Genomic DNA, 16,000 nt, shown 5'->3' with positions numbered 1-16,000 from the left:
ATTCAAACTGGAAAACTGTCACAACATATAACACCTCGGAACGGATTAGACTGTAATATTCTAAATGATTAATATGGGTGTCCCAATACAGCTTTTTCACTTCCGATACGATACCGATATTGATTCGATAGGATATCAGAAAAAATCATAAATACTTTTGATAGTTATTTTGCAGTGTGGAATGTTAAAGTCTTGATCCATTTATTATTAGCCATTGGGTTTCAGACTTTAAAATTAACAATATTTTACAATAAAATTAAATAAATTAAAAAAAAAAACAAATTAAAACACCCTGAAAAATAACCTCAGTAAATAAAATACAATCATGTTTTTTTTAACATGATTGTATTTATTATTTAACCTAAATATAAGCATATTCTGCAATTGAAGAAAATTAATAACAATATTAATTATAATAATAAACATATTATAAGACCATGAAAATTAACCTCAAATAAAAACAATTAAAGTGCAAAATAACAATTCATGTTCACAATTATTCTTTAACTGTCAGTAAATGTGGGAACAACTATGGTCAGGGAAAAACAACAATATTGTCAATTGTCCATGCTTTGAAATGGAGTAATCGGAGATTTTGGATGCAGACCAATACAATCTGATACTAATTATTTTGTTTATATCTGAATAATATCCGATATGAATACAGGACACCCTTAATTATTAATCCGCCAAAAAACCTTTGAGTTTGGTAGTTGCCTTTAATACACATGGGGCCTAATGTATGTAATGTAAAAAATGGCATACAAAGAAAATTTCCAAGTACATTTCCCTCTTGATACATTTGAATTTTGCTGTGAGAAAGTGAGTATGACACTTTATTGTGCAGGAGAATCCTTTGTACATGAGGCCCGGGCAATTGTTCTATAAAAAAAATATATAAATAAAAAAAAAAAAACTTGGGTTCCAAGGTTATCAGAAGAGTGATTTCCCCTGCCAAGTAAAGCTATCTGAGGTTATCAACACAATATAAGCATGGAGGAAACACAACCTCCAAGATACAAACGCCCATATCTAAAAATCAAGCAATCACAGAGACCAGGGGTCAAAAAAATAATTACAAATCGTTGGGAAGCTTCAATCGTATTGATATTAATCAAATCAAATCAAATCTTTACATTTAAAAAATAGGCCCATCTGTCAGTATTGTGTGCTACCTCCCCAAGGCTCTGGCTTGATGCCTGGCCCAAGGGCTAATGAGACCCCTCAGGGCCTCTGGCTAGAAAACAGTGTTGAATTTGTAGAAGAGAAGACAAAAATGAACAGAAAGCAAAAAGACTGGAATTGGCCTTTGTATGCTACAAAACCTCAAGACAGATTCTGTCCGGCTGCCTTTTATAGATATGAACAAATTCTGTAAAAGTAATTTAAATAAAAAACAACCCAAACTAAAGAGAATAAAAGAAAAAAAAAATGTTAAAGAATTAACTAGCTAGTACACATCAAACAGTCATCCTTGACTCAAATTTAGGCCCCCATGGAAGTCACTCTAACCGCAGTCCAAGCTGACAATGCCCCTACCCGAAGGGAGGGCACAGAGCATTAACGGGCAACCAGCCTCCATGGGAAGCCACCACGAGGTGAGGAAAGGAAAGCATGTCTCTTACCTTCAACAGCATACTCCTCAGCTTCAAGGTCCAATAGGAAAGCATTGCAAAGGGGAAAAAAGAGAAGCAAAGTTGACTCAGATGGCAAAATTTCCTTGAGTAAATAGACGTCTATTCTTTCTTCTTCAAACAAAATGAAGAAGCCACCAACGGTGCTTGAATTTGTCAAACTCACAGCAAAACACTTTACCGATATCAGGTTTTTAATCTGCTGGATGTCTCAGAAGCTGGAAAGCTATTGAATAATTACTTAAACGCATGTAATGCGATATGTAAAAGAGACGGATGAGATGGTGAGAAAAAAAGAAAAAAAAACAAGTTAAGGCTCTAGACAGATTAATAAAAGCTGGCCCTTCAGTGGCAGAGGCTGATGTGTGGGAAAATAAAGGCATGACAAAGAAATCAAAACCACACTGATTTAATAACCATCAGTGACACAAACAACCTTTACAGGGGAGAAAGTGAGACGCAATATCTGCTTTATATGGCAGATTTATTTTCAAGGTTTTTTCATGAGGAAGCCTATTGAATTTGAATTGAATTCAACATTTAACTTCAACTTTTTAATCAGCGACCCCCCCCCCGAATAAGAATCAAATAGCAGACCAAGTCATTCTTTCCCAGTTTGGGTTTACAAACTAAACCTTGAAGCTGTATTTGAATTCAAACATACTTTTTTTCTTTCAAAGAAACAATGACATGGCCAACTTAGTTGGTTGGGATGTGACGACAAGCAGGTAGCAGAGAAAAGAATTGGTGGCAGACGGAGGCAATGGCAAGCGTATCCATGAAGAAACTCAAGGCTCACTCATACTTGTGGTTCTCCTTTTATTATTATACACCCACGATGTAAAATTCTCAACAGAAGCACAACTACACCAGACCAAATGTTATATATATCAATTTTCAGATTGTGACCCCATGGTGGGTTCTCAAGGTACTGCCGGTGTGCGGCAAGTGGTTGTTTACAATAAGTGAACAATAGCTTTTTGCTCTCACATACTAAGACAACACAAAACATGAAAGTTGTGGTTATGGCAACGGATATCAATACTGCATTCACAGAGAAAATGCTGTATGCTAAAGTTATACTGAATCTGAGGGGTTGTCAGTGTAAACCCTTGGGTCGGTGTTTTTTCTCTTTTTAAAATCTTTATTAATCAATAACCATTAAACGTACAAAAACACTAGGACATAGCTTGATTGTCTGGAGTATTCTGGACGCTGGGGTCCCCTGGTCGGTAAAATCGGACTAAGAATGGGGGATGAGTTATTTGCAGAAAAACGCACGGATTGTAAATAATTAAGTAAAGTGATCTAAACAGCGAAAGCACTGTGCAGCATTTTCAAAAATTGAGACTAAAACGTCAATCTCAAAATAAAAATTGCTATGTCTGAGCCTTGGTGGTTCTATACGAGAAGTTGCTACAGGAGAACCTAGAATGAAGTGGTTTAAAGTTGAACACAAAAATGTAACTGGGTATGAAAAATTAGAGCCTGATTTTTAGGGTCGATATGATACTGGGGCCAATACTGGGAGTTATAAAAAGCCAATATCCAATGTATCTGTTAATAACCTATATATGATATCGATATACACAGGATATGTATTGTACTGGAACATAACTTTTATACCACAAATATGATTCAAGACAAAGAAGCCAAACACTACTAAATTACAATAAGGAACTTGAATTGGCAACTTGAGGACTGTAATGCCACTAATAATAAAAAAGAAAAAAAAAAAAAAAAAAGGGAAACTTGTGCAAACTGTATTTCTGGAATATATTGTGAAAAAAAAAAAAAAAAAAAACATTTCTCAAATATTCCAACTGTAAACATGGATAAATCTCCTCTTTTCTTCTGAAGGCAATGCAGAGGCATGGAAGTGAAGAATAAATGCAATAGGTTTAAACAAGGCTGTGAAATATGCAAGGTCAAAAACTAACAAGTACAGAAGATACAACATTGATTTTAATCATCCGATGTCTTCATTGGTGAGTTGCTAGCAGGCCTTTAAAGCAAGTCGCAGGGGAAAAAAAAAAAAAGAAATGAAAGATGAGTGTGAGATGTTTACAGTTGAAGGATTGCTCCTGTTTGGGTCAGGGCTGCAGTTGCAAGCAATCCTACTTAACAATAAAGTCCATTAAACACCCAGCCACTTCTTTATTACTTTTTATCTAAGTGTGGATAGTTAGTGTTTCAATGGAATGAAGGATAATAACTGAACAAACTTTGTTCGCACTCTGTTTTCATCAGCATTGCGACATAGTACCTGCCAGTCTGAACACTTGGAACAGTTTGTCTGAAGAAAGCCAGCAGTTGTTTTTTTATGGCTCTTTCTCTCCCTCTTTTTCTCACCAGAGCCCATCATCTTATACTTTTTTTTTTTTTTTTGAATGCATGTATGTCCCCACAACATCCCCACAGAATGGATGTAGGATGACTAACATGAATTTATATTATCACCGCTTCTAACAATGTTTTCAAATTCCCATATCTCTCCAATGTGAGTGTGAGTCGTTGTGTTTTTTTTTTTTTATAATTTATTTATTTATTTTCTATTTTGAACGAACACATTTCATTATAATACACATTTTATTCTAAGCCTAGGCCAATACAATACAAATAAATACTCCAATCAAGAAAAACAGAACAAAACAAAAAAAAAAAAAATGAGCAGGTGCCATAAACGTCTCACATTCTCTTACATTCTCCATCATTTCTGTACTTTTTAAAAATGTATTTTTTGTGAAAATAATAATAAAATAAATACTGCATTATATTCATACTTAGCTTAATCCGTTCATCAAGATCGTTCCACAAAACCACCCCACAAATGGAAATACACATACTAATACACACATACGGGTGTGTTGCCCTGCGATGGACTGGCTCTCTGTCTAGGGTGTACCCCCATCTAATGCTCAATGAAAGCTGCATGGAGATAGGCACCAGCAGACCCCCCACCACCCTGAAAAAAGGAGCGAGCGGATCAGAAAATAGATAGATTGATGGTTGTGTAGCTTGTGTTGGTTGTCTTTGTATAGCCATTGAAATACCCCTCCATGTCAGTAGGGGGCAATGGATAACACAATAGCATACAACAACGAATACTACATTAGCATGTAGCATATTGTTTTGTAAAAAATGTATTTAAAGCATACACAATATACATGCTATAGATACAATTGTGGCCTCGACCAATTGGAATTTGTCCAATAATTAGCCAGTTTGGTGAGGAATAAAGCAATGTATGCAGATTAGATAGTGTAACATAGTTACAGCCATGGAAAAAAGGTTGTTGACTGTTGTTAAAAACACAAGGTTCAGATGACTTTGTAAAATGCTGAATTTAAGTTTGGGTGTTATGGTTCACATAACCAACAAACTCGGGCGTTATACAAATAAATTACCAATACGATCAGATTTGGGTTTATATTTTAGATAAGTGTTGTAGTTGTATCAGTACAATTTCAATCACCCATCCATCAAATTTCTGACCTGCTTGTTCCTGTTTTCAGGGTCACAGGGGTCTGTTGGTGCCTATAATTCTAATCAAAAGATGTTAATATATTTCAAATTGCATTGTACACATATTAGGCTTTAACGCAACAAATAATCTAAAATTTCTTGCTGATTTCTGACTAAATAGTGAAACAATTCTTCTTGCATCTAATCTTATAATCAAGAAACTGAAATATTATGTTATATATATATATATATATGTGTGTGTATTGGACATAACCAATAAAGTTCAATATGAGACAATGCAGGGGCTAATATGGACTCTAGCAGTGTGATTTAGCCCGCATGATGTTTGTTTGACGCTTTTTATAAAAAGAGAAGAACTCAATATTATTTGATTTAATTTATTATATTTAATGATCTGTAATATTTAAAGATACATATTTAATCCACAACCAAACTTCTGTTCTGTATGCTGCGCTAGCCCAAAGGGCTTCCATCACAGATTTATTGTAAGTCACCAAACATAAATCCAAAACATTAATGAGAAAAACACTTAAAATTCAATATATATTTGTTATAGCAGATATGTCCCTGAAGATAGCTAATTCCAGGTTTCAAAGTGAACCCCTTAAAGCCTGTCTCTTGAAACCATGAATAGTTTTTTAAGCGTTTAGCTTTTTTGTTTTTATCTTTCTCTCAGATCTGTTTATCCATTAGCCTGTATCCCACATGGCTTTCAACTGCACTGAGATTGTAGAGTTTTTATTGCTTTTGTTTTGAATAACTGGGTACATTTTTTAATCTTTGACAATTTAAGACTAAAATAAGTGGTAACATGTATTAAAACTTGTGTTGACACTGACAGCCAGTCAAATACGGTGAGTCTTTTCTGTGAGTTTATATCAGTGTTCTGTACCTCCAGCAAGAAAGTGTTAATAAGATGTCTGTAATAATCAAGTAGGCTGTCAGAAAAAAACAAAAAAAAAACAAAAAAAAAACAGCAGAAATCATATGTGGGCTGCTATAAAAATAGATTAAAACCAAAGTTAAATTCCGATGGAAGCACTGGAGAAGCTTGAATGTCTTTACCAATGAATCCCTCAAGGCTTTGGAGGCAAATGAGAGACTTTTCAGGCCTAATCCTCACCAAGCTAACGAAGGATTTACCGCGGGGAAAGAAAGGCACGGCAGCGTTGGAAAAACAAGCTCCTCTCTATCACTTTCTGCACTGAACCAATGACAGCAGCAACGCAACGAGGTGGATGTGGGATAGGAAATGTGGAAAAAAATGGGACAAAGGAAGAATAAAAAATATTCTAATCCTGTTTGAAATTATCTCTACCACTAATCTACATTTTATTGACATTGTTTTGTTTACATTCAGGCAAAAAAAAATGGAATGGTTGATTAGCAGAAAAGAGGAATTTAAAAAAGTCAATGAACTGTTGAATTTTCAATATTTTATTTAAACTTATAGGGTACCTGTAATGAAAATGTATATAACAAAAAATGTGTTTAATGTATTACCAATAAACAATAAAAAAAACAAACACAAACACAGTCAAATTACTTTGTCCATACATTAGTTCTATTATCCCTGCCTTTATAGCCTTCCCTACTGAGAATTAGCTTTATATTTGACGCAAATCTCTATTTTTTTTTTTTTTTTTTGGTGGACTACAGATTTCTATATTTAAAACATGATTTATTGTCACTCAGTATCAAATATTTCCAAACTTTCACATCATCATTAGAAAATTAGCCATGTCGGTCATGTAGAAGCTTTGAAAAACATTATTTGTTAAGGGTACTCTATGTGCTTTTCAGAGAAGGTTGAGAAGAAAGGAGGGGTACGTGAATACATTTTCAGTTAGGGACAATATGGACAATATATATATATATTTTACAAATATATATGGACACATTTTCCTATGCTATAGAATGAGACCATAATGTTCAAATTGAGTCTCACCCTCACAAGTCTTTTTTAGACAGCATAGCAACGCATGGACAAGGGCGGGGAGAGTGCTCCAGTTCTTCCTAAAGGTTGGAGCGCAACTATTCTGTGTGTGTCCAGGCTCCTAGCTTTAAACAAGCCATTCTATGGAAGTCACCCACACGTGCTATCCCTAATGAAAGAACACATTTCATTGTCCTACCCTGACTCACTCTTCCCTGTTCCCTTGTCCCTTTCTTACCATTCCTTAGGGAGGGCCGGTGATGGTCACAATTATGCAATAAAATAAATGTATTTATATAATTACAATAATAAAAAATGCATTGCTGTCATGAAAAGATGTGGACCTCTGACAGCATGTGCAGACAAGGTGAAAAAAAGTGAAAGGTAAATAGTGCATTCAAGTATTTGATGTAAATATACAAAAAGTAAAAAAAAAAAAAAAAAGTATATTTAAAAATAAAAACTGTACTGGGGGTAATAAGGCTTAATGTAATGACAAATTAAATACCAGACTGATTCATAATAGAATCATTTCCTGTTTTTTATTAATTTAATTAATTTGAGCAGCTTTCATAAAGAGCATGACAATGTGGAGTCCCTGAAACCAACTACAAAAAAAAAAAAAAAAAAAAAACATGATTCACCCTTTATCACCCAAATTAATTAACTACATCACCTTCTTCAGTGTAATACGTCTTTGTAGTTATTCCATGATGATATATTGCTTCATACAGCCTTAAAGTAACTAAATAACATGTTCTGACAAGCTTAAGCTCTTACTCATCTTTAGCATTTTTAATGAGCTTTGCATACACTGTGTGCTGCTCTCTACTAAATCAGGCCAAATGTAGGAGAACAGTGTTAAAGCTTTTAAAAGCTTTAAATGCAACGTAAGAGGCTAAATTCACATTAGGTGTCTATAGAAAACACAAGCCAGTATCTATTGCTGTGACAGAGGAGCAGATTTAATCAATTCAACTTAGTTGATTAGATACATACAGTTTTTATGATAATTATTTTGCTTGCTTTGATGTTTAGTCTGATTTCCAGTCCATCGTTCTAGAAAATATAAAAGGTCAGTGTAATTATGATTATACTTTGAAGTCGGCACATATAATGCCTCGCCTAATTATAGTAAGCATAGATGCAAATGTTGCCTCTCGTTTTTGCACATTCCTTTAAAAATATAAAAAATAAAAAAAATCACTTTGTTAGTTATTCTATTAAATTGGAACTAAACCCTTCCAAAGAACAATCTATGCTAACTAGCTACTCAATAAAGGTGTGGAAAAAAATTATTTCACAATATATCGCAATTTTTTTGGATGCCAATTTTGAATTGATTTTATTCTATTTTTGGATCGATTTTTTTTTTTTTAATGTATTTTTATTTATATTTTATATTTAATCAAGATTTTTTCTTATTGGAGACATTGTAACTTCTCAGTGGGGCAGCCTAACAACTGGGCATGTTGACCAGCTCCTGTTACTACATAAAAACCTTGAAAATGTAGCGACTTCCGCACCTCCACTCCAGTAGATGGTGCCGTAGATATGATCAGAATCAAAAGAGCTTTATTGGCCAGGTACAGTTTAGAACAATACGAGGAGTATGACTTGGTAGTTGCAGTGAAAGAGTACACATCAACACACCGGAGCAGCCATTTGCGGCGCCCACATATTTAGGTGAAAAAGGGATCAACAACAGGAGGGGTGAGGGGAAAAAAAAACTGCCAGTTTGAAACTGATTTCCCTAAAGAGAAAGCAGGGTGAAACCCGGAAAAAAACCGCCTTCGCAAACATAAATGTAAGCATGACACAGTCAAACAACTCGAGGCAAGGCAAGTGGGAAGGGTTGGGTGGGAGGTTGGCTGGGGGAGGGGGTGATAAAAATAATAATTAATACGATGTTTTGAAGCAAATAATTTTGACTCTGAATGATCAATGTCTTCTGATAAACATATACAGCAACTTGATTTTTCATCTCTATGTTTAATTTCAATATTAACTGGGTAGATTATCGGAATATATTGCGATATCGTGATATTGTGATAATATCGTATTGTGACCCAAGTATCGTGATACGTATGGTATTGCAACATCCTTGCCAATACTCACCCCTGCAACTCACTACTCACTATACTTCTCTATTCACAATTTTCTCCATCCAACCTACTCACCACAAATTGCTGAGTCCACAGGAGCTAGTATTGATAGGAGGGGCGGGGCTAACAGTGGTGGTTCGTGATGTAAGAAGCCACCAAAATGTCACAAACCACCATAATTACCAGGTTTCTTACATTTTTAAAACAAAATATACGCTAAACTGAAATACTTTGACTAAAATGCCAAGAGTTGGACAATAATCAATCCCCAGCTTCATACTCCTATTTCATACCCGAATATATTTGTTTTTAGCATAAAAAAAGTAGTTATGGGTTTTTTTTTTTTTCCTTTCTTTAAAGCAGTTGTTTATATCAGTCAGACGTACAAAATACAATTAGTTGAGATGCTATTATTTATGTTCATATAATTACAGTGGTGTCTGTTTTTAGTTCACACAGGAATATCAACCATTTTAATTACAAACTCAGATTTCAATGGCAATACAAAGTAGAAAGCGCTTTTTTTTAACCTAAGGTTATTTGCTATTGAGTGAGAAAACAAAGAGAATGCTTGACTAGTGCAGTTGTGAGAAAAGCTTTCGGCAAAAGTAATGTAGATTCATGATCGCAGATGGAGGCTTTGTCTGGATTCTCTCTTCATTGTCATAAAGAGCCCTAATGACGTGACTTTTCCAATGGAAGCCCAGCTATGGTGCATTACTGGTAGTAAATTTAGTAATGAATTTCAGACATCAGGTGTCGAGTTCAGTAGGGATTAATCAGATTCCAGGGTAACATTTGCCAATACGTGAATCGTTATTGACCGTAAACATCGGTAAAGTAAAACGTTTATTACCTCTCTCATTGCTATGTATTTCCCACAGTTTGAATTGGTTTTCTTTGTGTAGCAGATGGAACCTGGCTCAGAGCCGACTCATAAAGCACGAGCGGCTTTCAGACGGAGGTCATGGAATTGTAATAACAGCACAAATGAATGCTGTGAACTTTTGCTAATGTCATGCTAAAAGTTAAAGCTAGCAGAAAGCTTGCGTGTAAAAGTTGACTTATATTATAATACGTTAAGTTCAAAAGGCACAAGATTACAGAGAAAAGAGTGAATATTAAAGAAACTGGACAATGAGATGTAGGATAGAAAACATATTTCTTCTTCCTTGGAAAAGCATTAACGAGTTGCATTTCAAGGTGATGCTAAAATGCCCTATTTTTTCTCCTCATATTTGAATATAATAATAATGTCAAATATCTGTAGATCAATTACTTCGGACGTCATCCCCAAAAGCGGTGTTTCTCAAATGGGGGTATGCGAAAATTACCAAATGTAAGCATTAAAAATATGGGGTTTTCTAATGTTTATTTTTAATTAAAAGTGATAATCATAATATTGATGAACTGAAAATACAAAGGTCATCTCCCGCCTGGCCACCCCAGGCAGGAGATGACCAGAAATGACAAAAACTATAGAAAAAAATCAAATCAGTAGCCACAAAGGAATTTGGTCGTAACCTAAAAAAACAAAAAAAATAAAATAAAATAAAAAACAACCTGAATTCATATGATCGGATAGGCCCAAAAATCCTGATGGTGTAAAGCCTAGTACACTGCTTCATTTTGTTTAACTGAAACACTACACAAGGTTTAACCCGGATGTCATAAAATTACACATGCTTTTGTTTTTGCACATTTTCTTTGGTGTATTTGAGTGGTTGCCAACCTTTCTCTCTGTTATGTCCCTCCAGCCAAGTGGAGCAAAAGGCTTTTTGGTTTTCAAGGCTACACATTTTCAGCACATTTAATTTTGATCTCACACCCAATCTGAATTTTCATTAAAATCATTCACATGTCACTGCAATTCAATTCAGAAGTAATTAAAAATACTCATGTTGCTGAATCTATGACCAAAGGAGGTGGATAACTAATATAATCCTCACTTTAAAACATTTAAATATATATTTATGTATATATATATATATATATGTGCAAAATACAGACATGGGCAAGTGGTGGCCTGGGGGCCACATACGACCCTTGGTCTGTTTTTGGGCAGCCCCCAAAGGAAACACACAAAATGACTTTAAAAATACACAAAAGGGTCACTAAAACATACAAAAGGACTCAAAAATCATAGAAAATGACTGCAAAGTTACAAAAAATGACAGAAAAATACACAAAAGGACGAGTAAATCATACAAAATGATCTTCAAAACACAAATTGTGATCGGAAAATACACAAAGAAACAACAAGAATGCTGTAAGTGACTCCAAAAAGTTATAAAATGACAGAATAAGACAAAAAATGATTTGAAAAATACACAAACATAAGAAAACTTTTTTTTTTTTTACTTGTCTGCACATGCTGTCAAAGGAAGTGCAGTCATTATGAGACAGCAATGCATATTTTGTTATTGCAATAAAATACATTGATTTATTTTATTGCTTAATTGTGACCATCACCAGCCCTCCCTAAGGAAGGGTAAGAAATCTTTTATTATAGGGAGAATATAAAAAGGGAGAGCAGTGTTACACCTAAGTGGAGGGGGAGGGGGGAGGGGGGGGGGAAGGGAACAGGGAGGAGAGACTCAAGGCAGGAAATAGAAAAGGTGGGGAAGAATAGATTGTGTTGCAGTGAGGGTGAGATGTGAGGTTGTAGAATATGTTGTGCTTATTATGTTGTGTAATCCAGCCAGTATAGTGACAAGTGTGAAGCTTAGCTATAATGGTGGTGGCTGTGAACAGGGGGAATGAGTGAGTGGTAGTACCTAAAGCAGGTATTTGGGATTAACGTGTCTAAGGTTAAGCCCAGTATGAGTTTTATCCCACATCCCAAGGCGTGCCAGTGCATCGTATACCAGTATATGTGCAAAAAAAAACGGTACTGCAAGCCCAGGAACTGCACTGGGCCCGCAGATGCAGCCAGGCCAGCAGAAAGAGCGGAGGCCAGGGAGCCCCAGGCAACCCCCCCGCGGCCGAGCAACCCCCCAGATGCCCCCAAGATCCCAGGCCGAGAGGCAGCCACCGCCCCCCACACACACATCCGAGGAAGCCCCAAGCAGCCGAGCACCCAGCGCATCCCCCCACCGACCCCAACCCCCAACCCCAAGGCCCCCCGCCAGCATCCAGCCCCCCCCACCCACCCACACCCAAGCACCCAACCCCCCGAGGGAAGGGCCCAGACAGCCCCCCGCCCGAGACCCCAGCAGAGGAGCCAAGGCCCCCGCCCAGCAGACGGCCAAAGCTGCGCGGAACGGGCAGGCGGCGGGCGCCCGCCGGTGGGCCCAGAGCCAAACATAAGAAAACTAAATACAAGATGACAACAAATTACACAAAACAACAGAAGTATCAATTGAAAAAAAAAAAAAATACACAAAATGACAGACAAATGTACAAAAACACACAACAGTGACTAAAAAAAAACACATAAATAAACATGAATACTGATGTTAATAATATTAATAACATTGTGGCCCTCAGAACAGAGATAATCACATTTTTGTGGCTCCCGCATGATAAAAGTTGCCCATCTTTGGTGTAGTACGTGTAAGTGGAATTAATAACAGGAAAATAAAGCACGATACAATATTCTTAAACCTATGTATTATTATTAATACTGTACACACAAAAATGGATTTGTTTTTTTCAGTCTGACTGAACAAATCAGACTTTTCTGACCCTTTTAAAATGAGCTCTTAAATTCTAATCCTTCTCAAGATGACCTGAGAGAGATTTGCTTCAAATTTTTTATTTTTTTTTTTTCTGATCCGACTCTCATCAAATTGCACCCAGAGATCATGTTTCTTTGTCCCTTAGATCAAATCCTCTGCTGGATTATTCCTTCCAAAATCCCTCAAACAAGTTTCACGTAATTTAACAAAGCCACTGACATACAATGTTCAGTTAGGTTTTTTATCAGCGTTTGATCGTCCTAGGGTACAACCTGTTCTCCTCAGGTGATTCCTGCTGTTCATTTAGTGCTTGTGGAGAGTCTCTACACTCAACCAATTATCCAAATCCACTTGTCATAAATTGTACCTATTAGGCTTGTTAAATAATTATCTCAAAGGGAAGAACATATTGGATTTTTTGTAATAATTGTCATTATAATAATTGTCATTATATTATATAATGACAAATTAATGATGAATATGTTATTATTTTGATTGAAAGATGATCTTAAAGGCTCTTGTATTTCACATTAATGCATTGCCAACCCTATTGAAAGCACAAATATAGTAAAAGTGTATTAGGCAACTAGGGGCTGCGTCCGAATAGTCCCTCCCATCTCCTTTCCTATCCACTTTTCCTTAACCTCATGGATAACGACACAGGGTTAAGGTAAGGTGTTAGGAGACTTCCTAAAGGAGTTAGGAAAAGGCCATCACATTGTTTTGACAATCAGATGCACTTCCAAGAGGTGACGTAATAATCCTGACGTCTGCCGCGTTGAGAATATTACAAATTTCCAAAAATGGTCTACTAAAAGCACATTTAAAACACTTTCCCCTGTGCCTTTAACCTGATATAATCTCAAATATCACAAGGTTTGAATGTAAATCAAAGGAAAAGGGGCTACCAGGCTGTGAGGAACACATTTCACATTGAGAATGGTTGCTCACACCCACCTGCCACTCAGAAATCAACATTAATCCAAAATAAGTATGATTTTATGAAACTGTTACATTTATGCAAGATATAGGTCGACATGACATTGTAGGAATACAAATGTACAACCGCACAAAGCATTCCTAGGTGAATGAAATACATTGAATAAAACATAATTTGGCTAAAAATGTCTCTGATTCCTTTTTCTTGAACGACAGTGTCTGTTTTCAGTCATTGTGAGTTTCCGTGAATGCACGAATGAGTGTGTCCCTTTAAATGTTGACGCCGCAGTTTCCTAGGCAAAAGGAGGCTATAAAGGAAGCATTGAGCCTCCTTTTCCTAGCCTGTAAACAATTGGAACGCTCCTTAGCATGGCCGCCACTTAAACACTTCCGGGCGTTAAGGAGAAGTGGATAGGAAAGGAGATAAGAGGGACTATTTGGATGCACCCAGGGACTCCTTTTTTCTAGCAGCTAGTTAGCTAGAGGCTAACAACTATAAACTCATTCAGTGCCATTGACAAGATAATTTGTCATTTCAAATCTAAACGCTCAGTGCCATTGACGAGAAAACTCGTCAATCGTTTTATCACGGAGATTACTAGAATTCACTCTGACGGAGGTCCCTCATCAATATCTAAGCTGTAATGTGATGTAGTAACCAACTGTGCCCTGAAGGTGGCAGCAGCGCACCTTTAGATGTGAGATTAGAAGGCGATACAAAATACAGTAAGTAAAACATTCAACTGTGAGCCAGATAGCAAAATAGTAATAAAAAGACTTGCCTCAGTGTTATTTTTTTTTTAGAAGGAAACCAATGTTCAGTTGTTATAGTTTTCAATAAAACAAAAAAAAAAAAATTGCTTCAAAGTCACTGACAGATTTTTTTTTAGAAAAAGCCTGTTTTCTCAGCTTTTTGCTCTGAATCTGGCGATTTGTGTAAAACTTTCTCTATTCAACGGATTACGGGAGAATGAAACAAGCCAGAAACAAAAAAAAGGAAAGTAGAGGCTTTAATCTTTCAGAATCTGGTGTCAGATTTCAGATAGTCATAGTACAAAATGTTCTGTGGGCCTTAAAAATCAGTCAAAATACTCAAAAATGGCTGGCACTGAATGAGTTAAGAGATTTTTTTCTCTCCATTGAAATGTCTATGTTTTAACATGTTTAAACAACACCTACATATTTTTCATCCATCACTTTCAGTTTTCCTTTTGATGGGGATGTGTCATAAAATGACAATATATAAATCTTATTTTATTTCTTCTTCCTTAAGTACACTGTCAGGGGTTGTAATGTATTTGTTTTCAGCTCTTTTTCAAACAGTATTAGTTTATTTACGTGTCTGCAGTTCTTGTTTCATGTGTCTTTGTGTCTCCACCTCCCAGTGATGTCAGCGTGCTTGGCTTGTGAGTGATTGGCTGCCTCGTGTTTTGCACTCAGGTGTGGCTCGTTCCTAATCAAGCCTCCCTCACTATTTAGCTGACCGATTGCTGTTTCATTCTGTCCTAATAGCATGGTGGTGGTGGATGACTATGGTGCTGAGAGAGGCACAGTTCCTGGGTATATTGCAAAGTATAAAGTCTATGATTGTATTGTAAAAAAACAACACAACCTACAAAAGAAAAATGGAGACAGAGAAAACTCCACGGAATGGGAGCAAGACATTGAAACGGCAACCATTCTGTGTCCATACACTCGTCTTTATAATCTAATCCCTCTAGTATTTAATGTCTGCCATGTTTGGCTAGGCTACATCTCTGCTCTCTACCTACAACAACAGTCCCCAGTAACACATTTCGGTATGTGTTTCAAAACCTTGCATGAGTCACTGAACAATGAAATAGGATATGCTGTATCTTATTAATGTGGCAATCTCTAATGCAGCCTGTATCATCAAATGTAGCATGTATTGCTAAATCTTCCAAGCCTGGTCTGAGACATTTTTAGCTGCTTCAAGCCGTACACAGGAAATAAAGAGTCTCACCTGTCAGCGGTTGGAAATGTGAGTGAATTGCTGCATCACCTCAATGTGGGGTTAGAGTTAAATGTGATACTTTTTATGCTGGAACATTCACATCTTCATAAAGCTTTAAATCCTTCATTGGTATGCTAACCAAAACAGAAACGACTTATATTTATATAGTTTAACCCTATGTCTATCGACACAACATTTAACAGATTATGCATCTTTAGAATAATATTTAATGTGGTTGGGTGTGT

General features: G+C 36.2%; 1 protein-coding gene across 1 annotated transcript in view; it reads right to left on the bottom strand.

Moving 5' to 3' along the window:
* LOC114480175 (neurexin-2-like) overlaps positions 1-16,000 on the bottom strand; it is a 484,818-nt gene that overhangs the window by 299,256 nt on the left and 169,562 nt on the right. The window contains exon 3 of the mRNA XM_028474071.1: positions 1,626-1,646. Within this exon, the coding sequence (XP_028329872.1) occupies positions 1,626-1,646 (21 nt within the window). The remainder of the gene's footprint in view (positions 1-1,625; positions 1,647-16,000) is intronic.

Source organism: Gouania willdenowi, chromosome 18 (genome assembly GCF_900634775.1).
Source record: "Gouania willdenowi chromosome 18, fGouWil2.1, whole genome shotgun sequence".
NCBI lineage: Eukaryota > Metazoa > Chordata > Actinopteri > Blenniiformes > Gobiesocidae > Gouania > Gouania willdenowi.
This window is presented reverse-complemented; position numbering and strand designations above follow the sequence as displayed.